Genomic DNA, 22,301 nt, shown 5'->3' on the forward strand with positions numbered 1-22,301 from the left:
TACTTGATGGAGCCATTGTGCAGGTTGAACTGGTTTTCACGTTGGGATGCAGTGAGGTTTATGCGAGTTAGCGCAGAGGGCACTGCCAGCCCTGTCCACATCGTGTCTCTCTCAGCTGGAGTTGCTGTGTGTTGCTTGGAAAACGCCCTCGGTTTGGTTCTGGCTTCTGCAGGACATCCTCATATAAAATTTCACACAGGGAGTAACCGAAGCAATTGTATAACTGGAGGGAATGGATAATGCAAGCGCCTTCCCATGGAGCTAGGGAACTCCCTCTGTTAAACAGGCTCTGTTTTCCTCCCCCCCATAGTGGGGAGGGCTTGCTGCTGTGCCTGACTCCTTTATTGATGTGAGGCCAGAGATTATCATAAGATCAGAAAGGGACTGTCTGCAGAAGCAAGAATGATAATTAGGACCTGATATGGATCATCTGCCCGTGTCTTGCATCTTTAGTCACTGAGGAAATGCCAATCCAAAAATTCCTACTTGCAGGTCCATAGGAAGAAGAATATTTTGTCTGTAATAATGACAAATTGTGAAGTGTGGAATTCAGTGGCTGTATTAATATCAAGTGCATCTTTTCTTCTTCATTGAATTTTAAGGCAAAGCTTCTGGAATCCATACAAACAGTTGGGAGGGGAAGGGTTTCAAAGTCCTTTCACACTCAAAGTGCATAAATGCTCTGTGCATTTCATAACATTTCTCAATATCCCTTTTATGGGTACAGCTTTTTACTGTTTGAGCATTCATCAGTTTGGCTTAAATTGCAGGCGTTAAAGGGCTTAGGCCAGAAGTTCTCTTCTGGAAGCTTAGTGTCGGGCATCCCCTAGTCCTGTAAGTGCAGTGCAGCTCAAAGTAATAGTTATCTGAGTGATGAATGCTGTACAAGGCAGTTACTCTGATGGTGCTTTGCTGTCCCTGGAATGCCATCCGCCTCTGGCTTAGGTAAGCAAAGCCCCCACTGTGACTTGCTTTTGTCTTTCTCACTAAGTTGTTTTGTGGAATCAGACTCTATAACTCCGTTAAGGGTTATAAAGCAGGTATGTGTTTATTCGCCGGCGGGTGCGAGGGGCTGATCCTCCTAACTCGCACGCCATATGGTCTGACAAGCAGATAGTTATAGTGTAAAGACGGGCCTATTCGTAAGCGCCTGTTACATCTTCATGACCTTTCCCTGTTTCTTATTATAATTAGATTCGAGAAGCTTCTCCCGTCCTTGCACAAGCGCAGGGTCGTGGTCTGGGGCTCAGGGCTGAAGTCGCCTCCATCTTCCTCGTGAATCGTCCGTGAGCCCAGTCTGTGCACAGGCGCCTTCTCGTCCTGGTCGAGCTCCGAGTCCGCAGAGCAGGAGGCACTCGGCTTCCCCTTGTCAGTGACTGAGCTCCTCCCTTGTCACCATCCAGGGTCTTGGAGGCCTTTGCTAGCAGACAGTGCCTATTTCAGTGAGTGAAGCCCTCTAAGTTTTTCGAGCTTTTCCCCCGTCTCATATGCCCGCACATCACACACACCTGCTTCCTAACCCTTAACAGAGTGAGAGAGGGTGATTCCCCAAAACAATAGGAGGACGAGCTGACCCTCTAAGGGCAAGTCGACCATATAAGGCAAACTGGGAAAACGCCTTAAAAGGGCGAACTGGGCGAATTACCGAAAACTCTTGAGTGAAGAGACGGTGAGAGACTCGGGGCGGGCCCCCCGCCGTCTTGAGTGAGGGCAGGGCGTGTCGGTGTCGCCGCCATCTTGAGTGAGGGCACGGGGGAGTGAGAATGCGCGGGTTCGCCGCCATCTTGAGTGAGGGTATGGCGTATTGGCATCGCCGCCATCTTGAGTGAGGGCAGGGGGAGAGAGAAGGGTGGGCTCGCCACAATCTTCAGTGAGGGCATGGTGTGTTGTATTCTCCGCAATCTTGAGGGTACGGGGGAGGGAGACTGGCAGACCCACCTCTGTCTTTAGTGAGGCCACGATGTTCCATCTTTAGTGAGGGCAAGGGGGGCTCACCGCCATCTTTAGGTGAGGGCACGGGGAGTTCTCGCCGCCATCTTGCGTGAGGGCATGGGTGTCGGTGTTGCCGCCTTCTTGAATGAGGGCCCGGCGTGTCTGTATTGCTCTCCCATCTTTAGTGAGGGCGCGGGAGGGGGCGGGGGGGTGTCCTCGCTGCCATCCTGAGTGAGGACGTGACGTGTCGGTGTCGCTGCGATCTTGAGTGAGGGCCACGAGGCAACTGCCGCCATCCTGAGTGAGGGCAAGGGCGAGTGAGAATGCGCGGGCACGCCGCCATCTTGAGTGTGGGTAGGCGTATTGGTGTTGCCGCCATCTTGAGTGAGGGCACGAGGGGAGAGACGGGTGGGCTCGCCACCATCTTCAGTGAGGGCACGGGCGTGTTATATTCTCCGCAATCTTGAGGGCACGGGGGAGGGAGACTGGCAGGCCCATCTCTATCTTTAGTGAGTCCACGACGTTCCGGTGTCGCCGCCCTCATGAGGTAGGGCACGGTTACCGCCGCCATCTTGAATGAGGTAAAGGCGTGTCGTCTTTGCCGGCATCTTGAGTGAGGGTAAGGGGGGGTGGGAAACTCTCTCCGCCATCTTTAGTGAGGGCACAGGGTTTCCCCGCCATCTTGAGTGAGGGCATGGCGTCTCGCTGTCGCCGCCATCATGATTGAGGGCATGGCGTGTTGGTGTCGCCGCCATATTTAGTGAGGGCACGGGTGCGGAAGGGGGTGTTCTCGCCGCCATCCTGAGTGAGGGCAATGGCGTGTCGGTGTCGCTGCCATCTTGAGTGAGGGTAATGAGAGGTCACGACGCCATCTTGAGTGAGGACACTGGGAAGAAGACGGATGGGACCGCCGCCATCTTGAGTGAGGCAACCGCCAATAGAAGGGAAAATTGACCATAAAAGGGCAAATTGACCATAAAGGAAAACTTGACCGTATAAAGGCCAATATCCATAAAAAGGTAACTTGACCATAAAAAGGGCAAATTCACCATAAAAGGGGTAAATTCGCCATATAAGACGATAAGGAGCGACACGGAACGACATGGAAACACAGAACAACACAACACGGAGCGACACTCGTGCCCCAACCCCCCTCGCCCACCCTGAGTTATAGAGTTTGATTGCGCAAAACACAGCGAGGGGTTCAAGATCCTCCCCCCCCTCCCCGCCCCGTCGGCTTTCAAAGGCCGCGCCTCCCCCCGGCTTCCTCCCCCCGTTGGCTGAGCCGCTCGTCACTCGGAGCGCGGCGGCCAATCAGCGGCGGCAGCGCGGCCGGGGGCGGGATCCCTGCGCTCGGGGAGAACCGGGGGGGACTCAGTGCTGCCGCGCCGTGGCCGCGGAGCGGTACTGCAAGCCGGGGGGATTGGGCGGGCGCACAGGGTCCCTGTCATTGACCGTGTAAGGGCAAACTACTTTAATTGCCCTAAAAGAGCAAATTGACCAATAAGGGAAAACTGGGCCCAATTGGCATAAAAGGTGACATTAACAGATAAGGGCAAAGTTGAGCATGTAAGGAAAACTGGGAAAATTGCTCTTGAAATGGCAAATTTACCATATAAGACAAAACAGGGCAAATTGCCTTAAAAGGACAAATAAATCATAAAAGGGCAAATTGAAAACAAAAGGGCGAATTGATCATTACAAGGGCAAACTTGGCCGATTGCCGTAAAAGGATAGATTGACCGTTAAAAAGGAAATTGAGACTATAAGGGCAAACCGGGACAATGGCCGTCACAGGGCAATATGACCATAAAAGGGCCAAAACCAATCAGAACGCGGCACAGACAGAGCAGGATCGAGAAGAGCGACCAGTCAGAGCGCGGTATCTACAGCCAATCAGATCACGGCACAGGCAAGGTGGGATCAAGAAAGGACCAATCACAGCGCGGTTCATGCAGCCAATCAGAAGATACCGCTGGCGAATTGGGATTGAGAAGTGACCAATCAGAGCGCGGAAAGCATAGCCATTCAGAAGACAGCGCTAGCAAAGTGGCATCGAGAATTGACCAGTCAGAGCTTGGATCGCACAGCCAATCAGAACACGGCACAAGCAAAGTGGAATCCAGAAAGAACCAATCAGAGCGCGGAACTCACAGCCCTTCGGTGCCCTTTGAAATGAATGGGGTGTGCCAAGTGCTGCCGCGCCGTGGCCGCGAAGCGGTACTGCAGCCGGGGGCGGGGGAACGGGACGGCCCCCAGGGGCGGGGAGCGGAGAGCCGGGCGGGGAGCGGGGCGGTTCGCAGAGCGGCTCGGATCCGCTCGGCTGCTGTCGGCTCCGCGCGGCGCCGTTCGGGACGGCTCGGCTCTGCTCTCCGCTGCCCTCCCGCCCGCCGCCGGCTGCGGCCAACGGGGTGCGGGCTGGGAGAGGGCCAGGGCCCCCGTGCCCCCACCCCGTCCTCCCCGAGCCCCGCGTGTCCCCTGTCCCTGCCCGGGGTGCCCGCGTCCCCTGTGTGCCCTGACAGCCTCGCGTGCCCCGGCTCCGCGTGTTTCTGCAGCGCTCGGCTCGGTGCGGCGGCGCTCGGCTGCCCCTGGGCAGGGCCCCGCACAGAGCGCTCCCATTGGCTGCGCCGCGCGTCACTCAGCGAGCGGCGGCCAATCAGCGCCGGGAGAGCGCCCGGGGGGCGGGCCGAGGCGGAGCGCGGGCGGGTGGTTCGAGCTCCGCACGGGGCCCGGGCGCCGCCCGCCCTCGCTGCCCGCCGGGGCCCGCGGCCGCAGCGGCGCCGCTCGGGAGCGGCTCGAACGGGGCCGGGTCGGGTGAGTCAGAGGCGCCCGGAGAGGCGCGGGGGAGCGCTCTGTGGCCGGCGGCGCCGCTCCGGGCTCGCTGTCCGTGAGCCGCGGCCCTCCCGGGGCCGGCTCGGGCTCAGGGGCGGTCGGGGCCTTCGGGGCTGCGTCTGCGCTCGGCGTGCGGCCCCGCGGGGGAGATCCCCGCTCGGGAGGGGGAGGAGGGAGCGGGGGAAGGGAAGGAGGGGAGAGAGGGGGAAAGCAGCGGGGGAGTATGGGGCAAAATGGGAGGAGAAGGGGGGAGAGAAGGAGGTGGGGAGGAGGGTAAGAGGGGAAGGAGCGGAAAGGGAGGTTTGGAAAGCGCTTTTGTGTTGTCGGTCTAGAGAGAGCGGGGGGTGTCGCTTTTCTGGGGTGTCGTGCGCGGTGGCGAGAGCTGCAGGGGCAGGAGGGGTCATTTCAAGCACGGTTACTTGGAGTCTTTTGCTGTAACAGCTCCTTCCTATTGCTCTGTCAGCAGAGAGAGTCTGACAACTGATGATGAGAGAGCCCCTGCGGGATCCCGACCCCTCCCCAGGGCGAGGGGGGAAGCGACGTGGCGGTGCCCTCCAGGCCAGCAGCGTTCAGGTACGTGGCTTTCTCGGGGCTCACTCCTCTTTGCTAATCACTGTCGATCGAGTTGACGGTGCGAGCCGGACTGTTCTCCGCTTTGGGTTAGCAAGTGATGGCATCGTGTTTGGTGAATGCCGGATTGAGGTGACAATACCAGGGTGCCGTGGGCTTTGCCAGCCGACCCTGCGCACACCACGCACAAGCCATTGTCCCCACGCACACGCCGTGCACGTGCCAGGCTAGCGCCACAACCACCCCACGCACACTCCACGCACGTGCTTTGAACATGCAAGCAACACGTCACACAGGCCATGCGTGTTTTGTGCGTGAAGTGTACATGCCATCCCCAGGCAGTGCATACGCTAGCACACACCATGAAGATGAAACATCAGCCACACACACGCCCTGCACACACAAGCAACATGCCATGCATGCCATGCAACGCAACACTGCAAGCACGCCGCACACGTGCCAAGAGGGGAAGGCGGAGAAGGGGAGCTTTGGAAAGCACTTTTATGTTGTCAGTATAGAGAGAGCCAGGAGGGAGGTCGCTTCTTTGATTCTCTTCTATAACCAGGCTTCTTTGCATTTAAAACTCTTCTGTGTCACAGAGTTTTACAACACTGCAACATCCGTTACGCTTGCTGCAGATGCTCTCGGTTCAGACATTTCTCTGTTTCCAGTTACACTGAATACCTGTTTAGCCTTCTTGTCTGTTTTGAAGCTTAATGTCTTTTTAGACTTCTTTTTAGTATTTGTGTTAAAATACGTCTGGTAACAGTGGCGTGTAAGGGGAGTTGTCGCATTCTTAATGGTAACTGTAGAGTTAAGGTACCTCGAGTGCCTTGGGGAAATGCAGACGCACCTCTTAGATGTCCCTCATCCTTGCAGAGCACTATGGAGCCTTCCCATCTCTCTTGTACGCTCGCGGCGGAAGAAGAGGAGGGCGCCCATGGTGAAACAGAAGCGATTGCCATTCAGGTGAGAGGAGAAACATCCAGTCAGCACAGGTTCATGAAAGGCAGGTCTCGCCAAACTAATCTGATCGCCTTCTATGACGAAGTGACTTGCTTACTGGATGAGGGAAAGGCTGTGGATGTGGTCTTCCTGGACTTCAGTAAAGCCTTTGACATGGTTTCTCACAGCATTCTGCTTGAGAAACTGTCACGTCTGGCTTGGACAGGTGCGCGCTCTCCTGGGTGGAAAACTGGTTGGATGGCCGGGCCCAGAGAGTGGTGGGAAATGGAGTTAACTCCAGCTGGAGGCCAGTGACAAGTGGGGTTTCCCAGGGCCCAGTCCCGTTCAGTGTCTTTATCAATGACCTGGATGAAGGCATTGAGTTCACCCTTAGCAACTTTTGAGGATGATGCTAAGCTGGGTGGAAGTGTGGATCTGCTGGGAGGTAGGGAGGCTCCAAAGGGATCTGAACAGGCTGGACCGCTGGGCAGAGTCCAATGGCAGTCCAGCGACTGAACCTGAGCCAGCAGTGGCCCAGGTGGCCAAGAAGGCCAATGGCATCTTGGCTTGGATCAGAAACGGCGTGTCCAGCAGGTCCAGGGAGGTTATTCTCTGTCTGTGCTCGGCACAGGTGAGACCTCACCTTGAATCCTGTGTTCAGTTCTGGGCCCCTCGTCACAAGAAGGATGTTGAGGCTCTAGAGCGAGGGGTTTTTTTATGGAAAGGGTCCGTACGGAACAGGCTGCCCAGGGAGGTGGTTGAGTCGTCTTCCCTGAAGGTGTTTAAAGGACGGGTGGCTGAGGTGCTGAGAGGTATGGACTCAATGATCCTGGGGTCTTTTACAACCTAATGATTCTGTGATTCTGTCTCTTTCCTGACAGCCCAAAAAGCCAGTCCAGAGAATGCCCTTGTTGCAGAAAACCTGGCAAAAGTCTCGCAGAACAGCCCTGCTTTTTCAAAGCCCCGTATTCTTCTGTCCCGTCGCGAGGAGTAACGGTGATTTTCTCGTGCTTATTGCTGCCCCCTCAGCGTCTGTCCTCTACTTTAAGTGTGGCTGAACCGGTGCCTCAGGGGGTCACCGAGTGGGAAAGAGCGGCTGCTAAAATATTTTTCCTGTTAGCTCAAGGGCTAAGGTATCCCATGGCGCTGAGCTCGGGGCGATGAGATGGAAGCGCGGCCTTTCAGAGGCTGCTGTACCTGGGTCAACCGCAGTACGCCTGCCTCCTTTGAGGAGAGCCTCTGTTTGGAAAACTCGGTCGCTTGTCCTCCGTCCGGCTGCATCGGAGTGGCAGGAAGAGCTAGAGGAGCGTGGTGGGCTCGGGCCCGTCTGGCACAGCTCAGAGGATACCGGGTGCTGGGATGTCGTGTGTGGTGGCAAGAGCTGCAGGGGTAGGAGGTGGTTCGTTTCAAGCACGCTTACTTGGAGTACTTTGCTGTAACAGCTCCTTCCTTTTGCTCTGTCAGCAGAGAGAACCTGGCAGAAGTGTTGGCGATGAGAGAGCCCCTGCGGGATCCCGACCCCTCCCCAGGGAGATGGGGGGAAGCGACATGGCGGTGCCCTCCAGGCCAGCAGCGTTCAGGTACGTGGCTTTCTTGGGACTCACTCCTCTTTGCTAATCACCGTCGATCGAGTTGACGGCATGAGCTGGAGTGTTCTCTACGTCGAGTTAGCGTGTGACGGCATCACATTTGAGTCTGTGCCAGATCGAGACGACAGTACTAGGGTGCGATGTGCTTCGCCAGGCGAACCTGTGCGAAGGGAAGCGTTGCTTTCAACGTGAGGAACAAAATTGTTCCTTGTGCCGGCAACAAAAAGGGAGCTGTGAAGTAACCCCAAGAGGGATTATGCAAGAGCATACTAAAGTAGCCAGTGTCGCTGTTGAGCTGCCTTCAGACTGTCTTTTCCAGTTTCCCTGTTGCAAACTGACTCCTCGTTAACTTTACAGTTGCTCTGAAAAGAGGCTCCCAAAGCCAGCCCCGCAAACGACAGAGGCAGCTCTGCCGAGCTGGCTGGGTTTCCAAGCTCTACAAGCGTGGTTGTGGAAGTGGAATGATCTCTGTAAAATCCACAACCTCGAAGCGTGCCTCGCGTCTTCCTGGTGGCTCACGCACGTGCCCGAGGCAGCGAGCGCACTTACAGACAGGTGCCTCCTGCCTTCTTCGCACCGATGATCCCCCCCAACCCCACTCCCCTGCTGCCAGTTTCACCCTCGTCAAAACTGCAAGTGTTTGCTTCCTTTCGGCTTTGATTGCTGTTTTCACAGGTTCACGTGGCAAACCCGGTGCGCGAATAAATACCGCAGCGTAGGAGTGAAGCCGGCGACCAGCCACTGACCGTGCCGAAGCCTCCCGACGTCTCAGGTAGTTGCTGGCGTGGTTGGGCTTGCATGTGATCATAGGAGGGAGGTCTCATTGCTCTCCGCTCTCTTGACAGGCGGAGAGGAGTGGGAGCGGTTGCTTTTGTGCGGCTGCTCAGCCTCAAACCTACACTCGGTTCCGTTCTTGTTGTGCTTGATGTGCGGGTGGGGGTGAGCTGCGTCTGAGGCACGGCACGCGGGCAGTGCCGTGTGGTCTCCGTGGCCTCGCTTCGCATCCAGGCATCTTGTCCTCTGGAGGCCAAACCAGGCTTTGTTCCTTCCTACAACTGTCGCGTGCCTGAACTAAACCAAAATGCCTCATCCGATCGCTGCCCCTCTCTGCTGGGCTGAGTCCCTTTCCTGCAGAGGCTTTGGTGACAGGCGCTTGCTGAACGGGTGCCGACGCGTGTGTCTGGAAGAGCTGCCTCGCCGTCGCACCTCTCGCCTCCGCGCGCGTGTTTCTCAGGCCTGTAGTCTGGGCCAAGCTCGAGTTGCGTGCAGTGACGTGGTTCCTGCCAGCCGGCGCGTTGCAGGTCTGACCCCGGCAAGAGAAGAGGCGTGCCGGGGGGAGCCTTCTGTGCCTCTGGAGGAGGATAAATAGCAGGGTGCCCGGGCTGCTTTGCTACGCTGGGCTGTCACGCGGGCGTGATTTAGAACATCTTAGTGTAACGAGTTTACACGGGGTAAGGCTCGGTTTGGTTTTGTTTCTCTTTTTGACCAAGTTCGTCTAACAGAATAACTGTTAAAACGAATCACGTTCTCTATGGACTTCTCTGAAACTTGGTCCGGTGACACTGCTTTCCGTCTGGCGAGTCCTCCTGTTCCTTGCGGTTTCCTTTCTGGGGTATGAGTGAAACCCTTGGCTGTTCTTTTGAAGGAGATTCTCTTCTCGGCTTGCTTTGGGTGGGCTGTAGAGCAGGGGCTGCGGGAGTTGGAAGGTCAGAGAAGGAAACGTGGGTGAAGGAGGAAAGCGTTTTTGTCCTGGGGCCGAGGGCCGCCTCGTCTCATCGCCCTGCTAACGATCCTTTCTGTGCATTCCCTCCTGCAGGTCTCTCTCCTCTGTGCAGCGTAGGAAGTGGATTCCTCTCCTCCTGCGCACGCCCAGCTGGAAGACGCGGCCTCGTCCAGACCCTCTGTCCCGGTCGCGCTGCCGCCACCTTTGCTGCGTGACTGGGAAGAGCGTGTCTGTCTCCAAGGATCCTTCGGCCTCTTCTGCCCAGGTGTGGGGAAGCCAGAGGACCCCCGTGGAAACCAGTGGTGTCCACATTAAAGCTTTTGATCGGTCGCCGACTGCCGTACGCGTTTTGCTTATTCAGTGTTGGAAATGAAGAAAGAAGGTGGTGGAGGCCGTTCGGGGCGCGTGGCGATGGCGCTGCGAGCCACAGTCCGGCACGGGGAGCGCTGTGCTGCGCAGGCTCCGAGTTGGCAGCCGGCTGCACGCTGTACGGGCGGCCGATGGGCTCGGACGGGCTCGCTGGCGGCCGGGGGCACGTGCCGGATCGCGATGGCGTGCCGATGTTCGGCAGGGAAGTGTTCTCGCTGTCGATGCGTCTGCCGCTTCCAAAGTCCCCTCGTGTCGGACTGGAATTCCGTGTCCTTTCCCGCAGCGGGTCAGTTGTTCCTTTCCAGCCTGCCCGTATGGCACAGCCGCAGGGCCTCCCGTCGGAACGGCGTCCGTCATCCAGAGACGGCGTGCGGGAGCGGGGAAAGCCGCGGCCTTTCCCCTGGAGGCGCCACCTCTCCCTTTCAGCCGCCGCTCGGAGGTTTCCCGGCCGCAGAGGGCTCGGAGAGCGGCCCCTCGGCAGGGAGAGCGGAGCCCGCGGCCGCCGCGGTGCCCGTGAGCGCAGCCCTGCTCGCCGCGGGACCGGAGCGAAGGGGCGGCCCGGGGGAAGGCAGGCGCGGTCTGCGCTGCTGCGGAGCCCGGCAGCGGGGGAGGGTGTGCGGGCAGCGCCGCGGGAGCTGCTGCTCCGGGCGGTTCGGCGCCCGTCGGGATCGAACCCGCGACGGGAGAAAACGGTAAAAACGGAATCGACGGCAAAAAGAGCTTCGCCCGGCTCGGTGCTGCCGCGTTGTGGCCGCGGGGCGGTACTGCAGCCCGGGGACGTGTTGCGACTCAGTGCTGCCGTGCCGTGGCCGCGGACGGTACTGCAGCCCCGGGCGGGGGGGGGGGCGCACAGGGGCCCGATCATTGACCATATAAGGGCAAACCGGGCCAAGTGCCATAAAAACGAAAATTGCCATAAAAGGGCAAATTGAGTATATGAGGGCGAACTTGGCCAACTGCCGTAAAAGAGCAAAGTGACCATATACGGGCAAATTGCCATAAGAGAGAAAAGTGACCCTGTAAGGGAAAACTGGGCCAATTGCCATAAAAGGTCAAATTAACAATATAAGGGCAAATTGAGCACATAAGGCAAACTGAGAAAATTGCCCATAAAAGGGCAAATTGAGCAAATAAAGGCAAACTGGGCCAATTACCATAAAAGGGGCAAATTGAGCATATAAGTGCAAACTGGCCAAATTGACAATAAGAGGGCAAATCGTCCATCAAACGGGCACAGGACACGGCGCGGGCAAAGCGGGATCCAGAGGCGACCAATCAGAGTGCGGAGTCCCCAGCCAATCGGAACACAAAGCTGGCAAAGTGGGATTGAGAATCGACCAATCAGAGCCGGAGGAACAGCCAATCAGAAGGCAGCGCTGTCAAGGTGGGATCGAGAAGCGACCAATCAGAGCGCGGAACGCACAGCCCTTCGATGCCCAAGGTAATGAATGGGGGGTGCCAAGTGCTGCCGCGCCGTGGCCGCGGAGCGGTACTGCAGCCCGGGGCTGAGGGGGACGGGACGGCCCACAGGGGCGGGGCGGGGAGCAGGGCGGGGCGCGGGGAGGGGAGCGGTGCAGAACGGAGAGGGACAACGTCCCGCATCCCCCTCTGAAGCCCCCCCCGCCCCTGTCCGCGGTGCACGAGTCCCCTCGGCTCGGCCCCGCGCGGCTCGCTCAGGCTGCGTTGGGTTCCGCTCGGTGCCGGCAGGCTGCCGTTGAAACGGGCCCCGTGGGGACAGCGGGCGCCATGCTAAACGGAACGCAGTAGCTCCATGAGGTGCGCCGCCATGTTCTACGGCACGCATGCGCAGTGAGTCCTAAGGGACGTCGTCATGTTGCATGGCACGCATGCGCAGTGACTGCTGATGGGCGCCACCATGTTGTACGGCACACATGTGCATTGACTGGTTATGGGCGCCGATAGGTTGTACGGCACGCATGCGCAGTGACTGCATATGGGCGCCGATATGTTGTACAGCACGCATGCGCAGTGACTGAATATGGGCGCAGCCTTATTGGACTACACGCATGCGCAGTGACTGCATATGGGCGCCGCCATGTTGTACGGCACGCATGCGCAGTGACTGCATATGGGCGCCGCCATGTTGTACGGCACGCATGCGCATTGACTGCATATGGGCGCCGCCATGTTGGACTGCACGCATGCGCGATGATTGCAGATGGGCGCCGCCATGTTGTACGGCACGCATGCGCAGTGACTGCAAATGGGCGCCGCCATGTTGCACGGCACGCATGCGCATTGTCTGCTTATGGGCGCCGCCATGTTGGACTGCACGCATGCGCATTGACTGCATATGGGCGCCGCCATGTTGTACACTACGCATGCGCATTGGCTACATTGTAGGTGCCGCCATGTTGTAGGGCACGCATGCGCAGTGGCTACATTATAAGCACCACCACGTCGTACGGCACGCATGCGCAGTGGATCCTCCGCTCAGCCACCGCCAGCCAATCAACGCCCGTAGAGCGGCTGTAGGGCGGGCCCTGCAGCGAGCGCTCCCATTGGCCGGAATCCCTGCGCTCGGGATGAATGGGGCGGGGACTTAGTGCTGCCGCGTCGTGGCCGCGGAGCGGTACTGCAGCCCGGGGCGTGGGAACGGGACGGCCCACAGGGGCGGGCGAGCCGGGAGGGGCGGGGCGGGGAGAGAGGCGGAGAGCGGCTTGCAGCCGCGCGGCGCCGTTCGGGACGGCTCGGCTCTGCTCTCCGCTGCCCTTCCGCCCGCCGCCACTGCGGCCAACGGGGTGCGGGCTGGGGCAGGGACAGCGCCCCCAGGGCCCCCGTGTCCCCCCCAGGTCGTGAACGGCCCGAACGGGGCCGGGTCTTGCGTGAGGGCACGAGGGGAGAGACGGGTAGGCTCGCCACCATCTTCAGTGAGGGCACGGCGTGTTGTATTCTCCGCAATCTTGAGGGCACGGGGGAGGGAGACTGGCAGGCCCATCTCTATCTTTAGTGAGGCCACGATGTTCCGGTGTCGCCGCCCTCATGAGGTAGGGCACGGTTACCGCCGCCATCTTGAATGAGGTAAAGGCGTGTCGTCTTTGCCGCCATCTTGAGTGAGGGCAAGGGGGGCAAAAAAAAAAAAAAATAAATCTCTCCGCCATCTTTAGTGAGGGCACGGGGGTTTCCCCGCCATCTTGAGTGAGGGCATGGCGTGTTGGTGTCGCCGCCATATTTAGTGAGGGCACGGGTGCGGAAGGGGGTGTTCTCGCCGCCATCCTGAGTGAGGGCATGGCGTGTCGGTGTCGCCGCCATCTTGAGTGAGGGTAATGAGAGGTCACGACGCCATCTTGAGTGAGGACACTGGGAAGAAGACGGATGGGACCGCCGCCATCTTGAGTGAGGCAACCGCCAATAGAAGGGAAAATTGACCATAAAAGGGCAAATTGACCATAAAGGAAAACTTGACCGTATAAAGGCCAATATCCATAAAAAGGTAACTTGACCATAAAAGGGCAAATTCACCATAAAAGGGTAAATTCGCCATATAAGACGATAAGGAGCGACACGGAACGACATGGAAACACGGAACAACACAACACGGAGCGACACTCGTGCCCCAACCCCCCCCGCGCACCCTGAGTTATAAAGTTTGATTGCGCAAAACACAGCGAGGGGTTCAAGATCCTCCCCCCCTCCCCGCCCCGTCGGCTTTCAAAGGCCGCGCCTCCCCCCGGCTTCCTCCCCGCGTTGGCTGAGCCGCTCGGAGCGCGGCGGCCAATCAGCGGCGGCAGCGCGGCCGGGGGCGGGATCCCTGCGCTCGGGGAGAACGGGGGGGACTCAGTGCTGCCGCGCCGTGGCCGCGGAGCGGTACTGCAGCCGGGGGGATTGGGCGGGCGCACAGGGTCCCTGTCATTGACCGTGTAAGGGCAAACTACTTTAATTGCCCTAAAAGAGCAAATTGACCATATAAGGGAAAACTGGGCCAATTGGCATAAAAGGTGACATTAACAGTATAAGGGCAAGTTGAGCATATAAGGCAAACTGGGAAAATTGCTCTTGAAATGGCAAATTTACCATATAAGACAAACAGGGCAAATTGCCATAAAAGGACAAATAAATCATAAAAGGGCAAATTGCAATAAAAGGGCAAATTGAAAATAAAAGGGCGAATTGATCATACAAGGGCAAACTTGGCCGATTGCCGTAAAAGGATAGATTGACCGTTAAAAAGGAAATTGAGACTATAAGGGCAAACTGGGACAATGGCCGTCACAGGGCAATATGACCATAAAAGGGCCCAAACCAATCCGAACCCGGCACAGACAGAGCAGGATCGAGAAGCGACCAGTCAGAGCGCGGTATCTACAGCCAATCAGATCACGGCACAGGCAAGGTGGGATCAAGAAACGACTAATCACAGCGCGGTCAATGCAGCCAATCAGAAGATACCGCTGGCGAATTGGGATTGAGAAGTGACCAATCAGAGCGCGGAAAGCACAGCCAATCAGAAGACAGCGCTAGCAAAGTGGCATCGAGAATTGACCAGTCAGAGCTTGGATCGCACAGCCAATCAGAACACGGCACAAGCAAAGTGGAATCCAGAAAGAACCAATCAGAGCGCGGAACTCACAGCCCTTCGATGCCCTTTGAAATGAATGGGGTGTGCCAAGTGCTGCCGCGCCGTGGCCGCGGAGCGGTACTGCAGCCCGGGGCGGGGGAACGGGACGGCCCCCAGGGGCGGGCGAGCCGGGCGGGGAGCGGGGCGGTTCGCAGAGCGGCTCGGATCCGCTCGGCTGCTGTCGGCTCCGCGCGGCGCCGTTCGGGACGGCTCGGCTCTGCTCTCCGCTGCCCGCCCGCCCGCCGCCACTGCGGCCAACGGGGTGCGGGCTGGGGCAGGGACAGCGCCCCCAGGGCCCCCGTGTCCCCCCCCAGGTCGGGAGCGGCTCGAACGGGGCCGGGTCGGGTGAGTCAGAGGCGCTCGGAGAGGCGCGGGGGAGCGCTCTGTGGCCGGCGGCGCCGCTCCGGGCTCGCTGTCCGTGAGCCGCGGCCCTCCCGGGGCCGGCTCGGGCTCAGGGGCGGTCGGGGCCTTCGGGGCTGCGTCTGCGCTCGGCGTGCGGCCCCGCGGGGGAGATCCCCGCTCGGGAGGGGGAGGAGGGAGCGGGGGAAGGGAAGGAGGGGAGAGAGGGGGAAAGCAGGGGGGGAGGATGGGGCACAATGGGAGGAGAAGGGGGGAGAGAAGGAGGTGGGTAAGAGGGGAAGGAGCGGAAAAGGGAGGTTTGGAAAGCGCTTTTGTGTTGTCGGTCTAGAGAGAGCGGGGGGGGGTGTCGCTTTTTTGGGGTGTCATGCGCGGTGGCGAGAGCTGCAGGGGCAGGGGGGGTCATTTCAAGCACGGTTACTTGGAGTCTTTTTCCCTAACAGCTCGTTCCTTTTGCTTTGATACAGGATTATGGGGAGGAGGGGACTGAGTGCCCGTGGGTTGAAATCAGGGGAGCCCACAAGAAGGCTGATGTTGCGATGGAGTCTGTTACAGACCAGCCAGCCGAGAAGAAGCAGCTGATGAGCTCTTCTATCAACAACTGGGGATAGTCTCAAGATCGCTCCCTCTGGTCCTCGTGGGAGACTTCAATCTTCCAGATATCTGCTGGAAGTACAATACAGGGAGAGGAAGCAGCCTAGGAGGTTCCTGGAGTGCGTGGGAGACAACTTCCTCACACGGCTGGTGAGTGAACTGACAGGGGAAGGTGCCCTCGTGGACCCGCTGTTCATGAACAGAGAAGGCCTGTGGGGGATGTGGTAGGAGGACACCTGGGACAAAGCGATCACGAGATGATGGGGTTTTCAGTTCTAGGTGAGGTGAAGAGGGAGATTAGCACAACAGTCACATTAAACTTCCAGAGGGCAGACTTTGGACCGTTCAGAAGGCTGGTTGGCAAAGTTCTGTGGGAGAGAGTCCTTAAGGGCAGGGGAGCCCACGAGGGCTGGGAGCTCTTCAAAAAGGAAATCCTAGCAGCTCAGCAGCAAGCCATCGCCATGCTCCGGAAAAGGAGCCGGCAGGGGAGAAAACCAGCTTGGTTGACTAGGGAGATCTTGAGAGACATCAAAAAGAAGAGGAGGGTCTATGAGCTTTGGAAGAAGGGACAGGCATCTTGGGTGAACTACAGGGAGGAAGTGAGATCGTGCAGGGAAAAAATGAGGGGGGCTGAGGCCCAACTAGAAATCAGATTGGCTAAGTCTGTGAAAGATAACAGAAAATCTTCCTATAAATACATTAACAATAAAAGGAGGACTAGGGAGAGCGTTCAGTTCCTATTGGGTGCAGAAGGAACAACCGTGACAGGGGATGAGGGCAAGGCTGAGGTACTTAGTGCCTTCTTTGCCTCGGTCTTTAATAGTAAGGAAGTAAGTGCCCTCTGTACTCGGCACTGGTGAGACCGCTACTCGAATGCTGTGTTCAGTTCTGGGCCCCTCACCACAAGAAAGATGTTGAGGCTCTGGAACGAGTCCAGAGAAGAGCAACAAAGCTGGTGAGGGGGCTGGAGAGCAGGTCTTATGAGGAGCGGCTGAGAGAGCTGGGGGTGTTTAGCCTGGAGAAGAGGAGGCTGAGGAGAGACCTCATTGCTCTCTAGAACTCCCTGAAAGGAGGTTGTGGAGAGGAGGGTGCTGGCCTCTGGAAAAAATTTTTCACAGAAAGGGTCATTGGGCACTGGCAGAGGCTGCCCAGGGAGAGGGTTGAGTCACCTTCCCTGGAGGGGCTTAAGGGACCGATGAAGGAGGTGCTGAGGGATGTGGTTTAGTGATTGATGGGAATGGTTGGACTCGATAGCCCCGTGAGTCCTTTCCAACTTAGTGATTCTATGATTCTTTTTGCTTTGTCAGCAGAGACAATCTGACGGAAGTGTTGGCGATGAGAGAGCCCCTGCAGGATCCCGACCCCTCCTCAGGGAGAGGGGGAGAAGTGATGTGGCGGTGCCCTCCAGGCCAGCAGCTTTCGGGTACGTGGCTTTCTCGGGACTCGTTCCTCTTTGCTAATCACCGTCGATCGAGTTGACGGCACTAGCTGGAGCGTTCTCCACTTTGGGTTAGCATGTGACGGCATCGCGTTTAGTGAACGCTGGATCGAGACAACAATACTAGGGTGCCAGGGGCTTTGCCAGCCGAACCTGTGCACGCCACACAGCATGAACATGCAACACACACGCCAGGCCCACGCCCCACACATGCAATTCACCCCCCATGCACATTGTGCTGCCCCCATGCACATGCCAGGCTAGCGCTGCAACCACCCTGTGCACATGCTTTGAACATGCAAGTGGCATGCCACACGCGCCACAGAGCCCTTGTACACATCGCAACATGTCACACAGGCCACGTGCATGTTATGTGCATGCTGTGTACGTGCCATCCACAGGCAATGCATATGCTAGCAATGCACCATGAAGATGACACACCTGCCCCGCACACACCTTGCACACACAAGCAACATACCACATACCGCACGCATGTATTGCACATGCAGGCAACATGCCACGCATGCCGTGCATGTGTTGTGTACATGCCACACACTCCACACACACGGCACTGCTTCCATGCACATTCCAGGCTCATGCCACAACAGTCAAGCACATGTCACGCACACGCCTTCCACACGCAGGCAGCATGCCACGCATGCCACACACTCCATGCGTATGTTATGTACGGGCCATGTACATACCATACACATGCCATGGACATGCTAGCACATACCATGAAGATGACACGCCAGCCACACTGCAAGCACGCTGCACACACGCGTAGAGGGAAAGGAGGAGAAGGGGAGCTTTGGAAAGCGCTTTTATGTTGTTAGTGTAGAGAGTGCCAGGAGGGAGGTCGCGTCTTTGATTCTCTTCTACAACCTTCTTTTTAGTGTTTGTGTTAAATTATGTCCCGTAACAGTGGTACGGAAGGGGAGTTGTTGCGTTTTTAACGGTAACTGTAGAGTTAAGGTACCTCAAGTACCTTGGGGAAATGCAGACGCACCTCTTAGAGGTCCCTCATCTTTGCAGAGCGCTATGGAGCCTTCCCATCTCTCTCATACACTCGTGGCGGAAGAAGAGGAGGGCGCCCACGGGTGAAAGGGAAGCGGTTGCCATTCAGGTGAGAGGAGAAACGTCCAGTCAGCACAGGTTCATGAAAGGCAGGTCTCGCCAAACTAATCTGATCGCCTTCTATGACGAAGTGACTTGCTTACTGGATGAGGGAAAGGCTGTGGATGTGGTCTTCCTGGACTTCAGTAAAGCCTTTGACATGGTTTCTCACAGCATTCTGCTTGAGAAACTGTCACGTCTGGCTTGGACAGGTGCGCGCTCTCCTGGGTGGAAAACTGGTTGGATGGCCGGGCCCAGAGAGTGGTGGGAAATGGAGTTAACTCCAGCTGGAGGCCAGTGACAAGTGGGGTTTCCCAGGGCCCAGTCCCGTTCAGTGTCTTTATCAATGACCTGGATGAAGGCATTGAGTTCACCCTTAGCAACTTTTGATGATGATGCTAAGCTGGGTGGAAGTGTGGATCTGCTGGGAGGTAGGGAGGCTCCAAAGGGATCTGAACAGGCTGGACCGCTGGGCAGAGTCCAATGGCAGTCCAGCGACTGAACCTGAGCCAGCAGTGGCCCAGGTGGCCAAGAAGGCCAATGGCATCTTGGCTTGGATCAGAAACGGCGTGTCCAGCAGGTCCAGGGAGGTTATTCTCTGTCTGTGCTCGGCACAGGTGAGACCTCACCTTGAATCCTGTGTTCAGTTCTGGGCCCCTCGTCACAAGAAGGATGTTGAGGCTCTAGAGCGAGGGGTTTTTTTATGGAAAGGGTCCGTACGGAACAGGCTGCCCAGGGAGGTGGTTGAGTCGTCTTCCCTGAAGGTGTTTAAAGGACGGGTGGCTGAGGTGCTGAGAGGTATGGACTCAATGATCCTGGGGTCTTTTACAACCTAATGATTCTGTGATTCTGTCTCTTTCCTGACAGCCCAAAAAGCCAGTCCAGAGAATGCCCTTGTTGCAGAAAACCTGGCAAAAGTCTCGCAGAACAGCCCTGCTTTTTCAAAGCCCCGTATTCTTCTGTCCCGTCGCGAGGAGTAACGGTGATTTTCTCGTGCTTATTGCTGCCCCCTCAGCGTCTGTCCTCTACTTTAAGTGTGGCTGAACCGGTGCCTCAGGGGGTCACCGAGTGGGAAAGAGCGGCTGCTAAAATATTTTTCCTGTTAGCTCAAGGGCTAAGGTATCCCATGGCGCTGAGCTCGGGGCGATGAGATGGAAGCGCGGCCTTTCAGAGGCTGCTGTACCTGGGTCAACCGCAGTACGCCTGCCTCCTTTGAGGAGAGCCTCTGTTTGGAAAACTCGGTCGCTTGTCCTCCGTCCGGCTGCATCAGAGTGGCAGGAAGAGCTAGAGGAGCGTGGTGGGCTCGGGCCCGTCTGGCACAGCTCAGAGGATACCGGGTGCTGGGATGTCGTGTGTGGTGGCAAGAGCTGCAGGGGTAGGAGGTGGTTCGTTTCAAGCACGCTTACTTGGAGTACTTTGCTGTAACAGCTCCTTCCTTTTGCTCTGTCAGCAGAGAGAACCTGGCAGAAGTGTTGGCGATGAGAGAGCCCCTGCGGGATCCCGACCCCTCCCCAGGGAGATGGGGGGAAGCGACATGGCGGTGCCCTCCAGGCCAGCAGCGTTCAGGTACGTGGCTTTCTTGGGACTCACTCCTCTTTGCTAATCACCGTCGATCGAGTTGACGGCATGAGCTGGAGTGTTCTCTACGTCGAGTTAGCGTGTGACGGCATCACATTTGAGTCTGTGCCAGATCGAGACGACAGTACTAGGGTGCGATGTGCTTCGCCAGGCGAACCTGTGCGAAGGGAAGCGTTGCTTTCAACGTGAGGAACAAAATTGTTCCTTGTGCCGGCAACAAAAAGGGAGCTGTGAAGTAACCCCAAGAGGGATTATGCAAGAGCATACTAAAGTAGCCAGTGTCGCTGTTGAGCTGCCTTCAGACTGTCTTTTCCAGTTTCCCTGTTGCAAACTGACTCCTCGTTAACTTTACAGTTGCTCTGAAAAGAGGCTCCCAAAGCCAGCCCCGCAAACGACAGAGGCAGCTCTGCCGAGCTGGCTGGGTTTCCAAGCTCTACAAGCGTGGTTGTGGAAGTGGAATGATCTCTGTAAAATCCACAACCTCGAAGCGTGCCTCGCGTCTTCCTGGTGGCTCACGCACGTGCCCGAGGCAGCGAGCGCACTTACAGACAGGTGCCTCCTGCCTTCTTCGCACCGATGATCCCCCCCAACCCCACTCCCCTGCTGCCAGTTTCACCCTCGTCAAAACTGCAAGTGTTTGCTTCCTTTCGGCTTTGATTGCTGTTTTCACAGGTTCACGTGGCAAACCCGGTGCGCGAATAAATACCGCAGCGTAGGAGTGAAGCCGGCGACCAGCCACTGACCGTGCCGAAGCCTCCCGACGTCTCAGGTAGTTGCTGGCGTGGTTGGGCTTGCATGTGATCATAGGAGGGAGGTCTCATTGCTCTCCGCTCTCTTGACAGGCGGAGAGGAGTGGGAGCGGTTGCTTTTGTGCGGCTGCTCAGCCTCAAACCTACACTCGGTTCCGTTCTTGTTGTGCTTGATGTGCGGGTGGGGGTGAGCTGCGTCTGAGGCACGGCACGCGGGCAGTGCCGTGTGGTCTCCGTGGCCTCGCTTCGCATCCAGGCATCTTGTCCTCTGGAGGCCAAACCAGGCTTTGTTCCTTCCTACAACTGTCGCGTGCCTGAACTAAACCAAAATGCCTCATCCGATCGCTGCCCCTCTCTGCTGGGCTGAGTCCCTTTCCTGCAGAGGCTTTGGTGACAGGCGCTTGCTGAACGGGTGCCGACGCGTGTGTCTGGAAGAGCTGCCTCGCCGTCGCACCTCTCGCCTCCGCGCGCGTGTTTCTCAGGCCTGTAGTCTGGGCCAAGCTCGAGTTGCGTGCAGTGACGTGGTTCCTGCCAGCCGGCGCGTTGCAGGTCTGACCCCGGCAAGAGAAGAGGCGTGCCGGGGGGAGCCTTCTGTGCCTCTGGAGGAGGATAAATAGCAGGGTGCCCGGGCTGCTTTGCTACGCTGGGCTGTCACGCGGGCGTGATTTAGAACATCTTAGTGTAACGAGTTTACACGGGGTAAGGCTCGGTTTGGTTTTGTTTCTCTTTTTGACCAAGTTCGTCTAACAGAATAACTGTTAAAACGAATCACGTTCTCTATGGACTTCTCTGAAACTTGGTCCGGTGACACTGCTTTCCGTCTGGCGAGTCCTCCTGTTCCTTGCGGTTTCCTTTCTGGGGTATGAGTGAAACCCTTGGCTGTTCTTTTGAAGGAGATTCTCTTCTCGGCTTGCTTTGGGTGGGCTGTAGAGCAGGGGCTGCGGGAGTTGGAAGGTCAGAGAAGGAAACGTGGGTGAAGGAGGAAAGCGTTTTTGTCCTGGGGCCGAGGGCCGCCTCGTCTCATCGCCCTGCTAACGATCCTTTCTGTGCATTCCCTCCTGCAGGTCTCTCTCCTCTGTGCAGTGTAGGAAGTGGATTCCTCTCCTCCTGCGCACGCCCAGCTGGAAGACGCGGCCTCGTCCAGACCCTCTGTCCCGGTCGCGCTGCCGCCACCTTTGCTGCGTGACTGGGAAGAGCGTGTCTGTCTCCAAGGATCCTTCGGCCTCTTCTGCCCAGGTGTGGGGAAGCCAGAGGACCCCCGTGGAAACCAGTGGTGTCCACATTAAAGCTTTTGATCGGTCGCCGACTGCCGTACGCGTTTTGCTTATTCAGTGTTGGAAATGAAGAAAGAAGGTGGTGGAGGCCGTTCGGGGCGCGTGGCGATGGCGCTGCGAGCCACAGTCCGGCACGGGGAGCGCTGTGCTGCGCAGGCTCCGAGTTGGCAGCCGGCTGCACGCTGTACGGGCGGCCGATGGGCTCGGACGGGCTCGCTGGCGGCCGGGGGCACGTGCCGGATCGCGATGGCGTGCCGATGTTCGGCAGGGAAGTGTTCTCGCTGTCGATGCGTCTGCCGCTTCCAAAGTCCCCTCGTGTCGGACTGGAATTCCGTGTCCTTTCCCGCAGCGGGTCAGTTGTTCCTTTCCAGCCTGCCCGTATGGCACAGCCGCAGGGCCTCCCGTCGGAACGGCGTCCGTCATCCAGAGACGGCGTGCGGGAGCGGGGAAAGCCGCGGCCTTTCCCCTGGAGGCGCCACCTCTCCCTTTCAGCCGCCGCTCGGAGGTTTCCCGGCCGCAGAGGGCTCGGAGAGCGGCCCCTCGGCAGGGAGAGCGGAGCCCGCGGCCGCCGCGGTGCCCGTGAGCGCAGCCCTGCTCGCCGCGGGACCGGAGCGAAGGGGCGGCCCGGGGGAAGGCAGGCGCGGTCTGCGCTGCTG

General features: G+C 58.0%; 1 protein-coding gene across 8 annotated transcripts; it reads left to right on the forward strand.

The window, feature by feature from the left end:
- The first annotated feature begins 14,756 nt into the window (after positions 1–14,756).
- LOC138721652 (uncharacterized) lies at positions 14,757–21,675 on the forward strand. 8 transcript variants are annotated; one of them, XR_011337582.1, is made up of 10 exons: positions 14,760–14,884; positions 15,364–15,640; positions 16,798–16,913; positions 17,964–18,054; positions 18,912–19,026; positions 19,495–19,610; positions 19,977–20,174; positions 20,295–20,391; positions 20,907–21,070; positions 21,436–21,453. XR_011337582.1 is itself a non-coding variant. In XM_069859031.1 (9 exons), exons 3-8 carry the CDS (start codon positions 16,826–16,828, stop codon positions 20,362–20,364), a joined length of 675 nt encoding a protein of 224 aa, XP_069715132.1. In that variant the 5' UTR covers positions 14,757–14,884; positions 15,364–15,640; positions 16,798–16,825; the 3' UTR covers positions 20,365–20,391; positions 21,436–21,675. The 8 variants fall into 8 exon arrangements, 7 of the variants coding, with proteins under 7 accessions (XP_069715132.1, XP_069715131.1, XP_069715127.1 ...); XM_069859031.1 differs by lacking the exon at positions 20,907–21,070 and having other exon boundaries at positions 14,757–14,884; positions 19,498–19,610; positions 21,436–21,675; XM_069859030.1 differs by lacking the exon at positions 20,907–21,070 and having other exon boundaries at positions 14,759–14,884; positions 16,801–16,913; positions 21,436–21,675.
- The last annotated feature ends 626 nt before the right edge of the window (positions 21,676–22,301 follow it).

The sequence above is a fragment of the Phaenicophaeus curvirostris genome, chromosome 5 (genome assembly GCF_032191515.1).
Source record: "Phaenicophaeus curvirostris isolate KB17595 chromosome 5, BPBGC_Pcur_1.0, whole genome shotgun sequence".
NCBI lineage: Eukaryota > Metazoa > Chordata > Aves > Cuculiformes > Cuculidae > Phaenicophaeus > Phaenicophaeus curvirostris.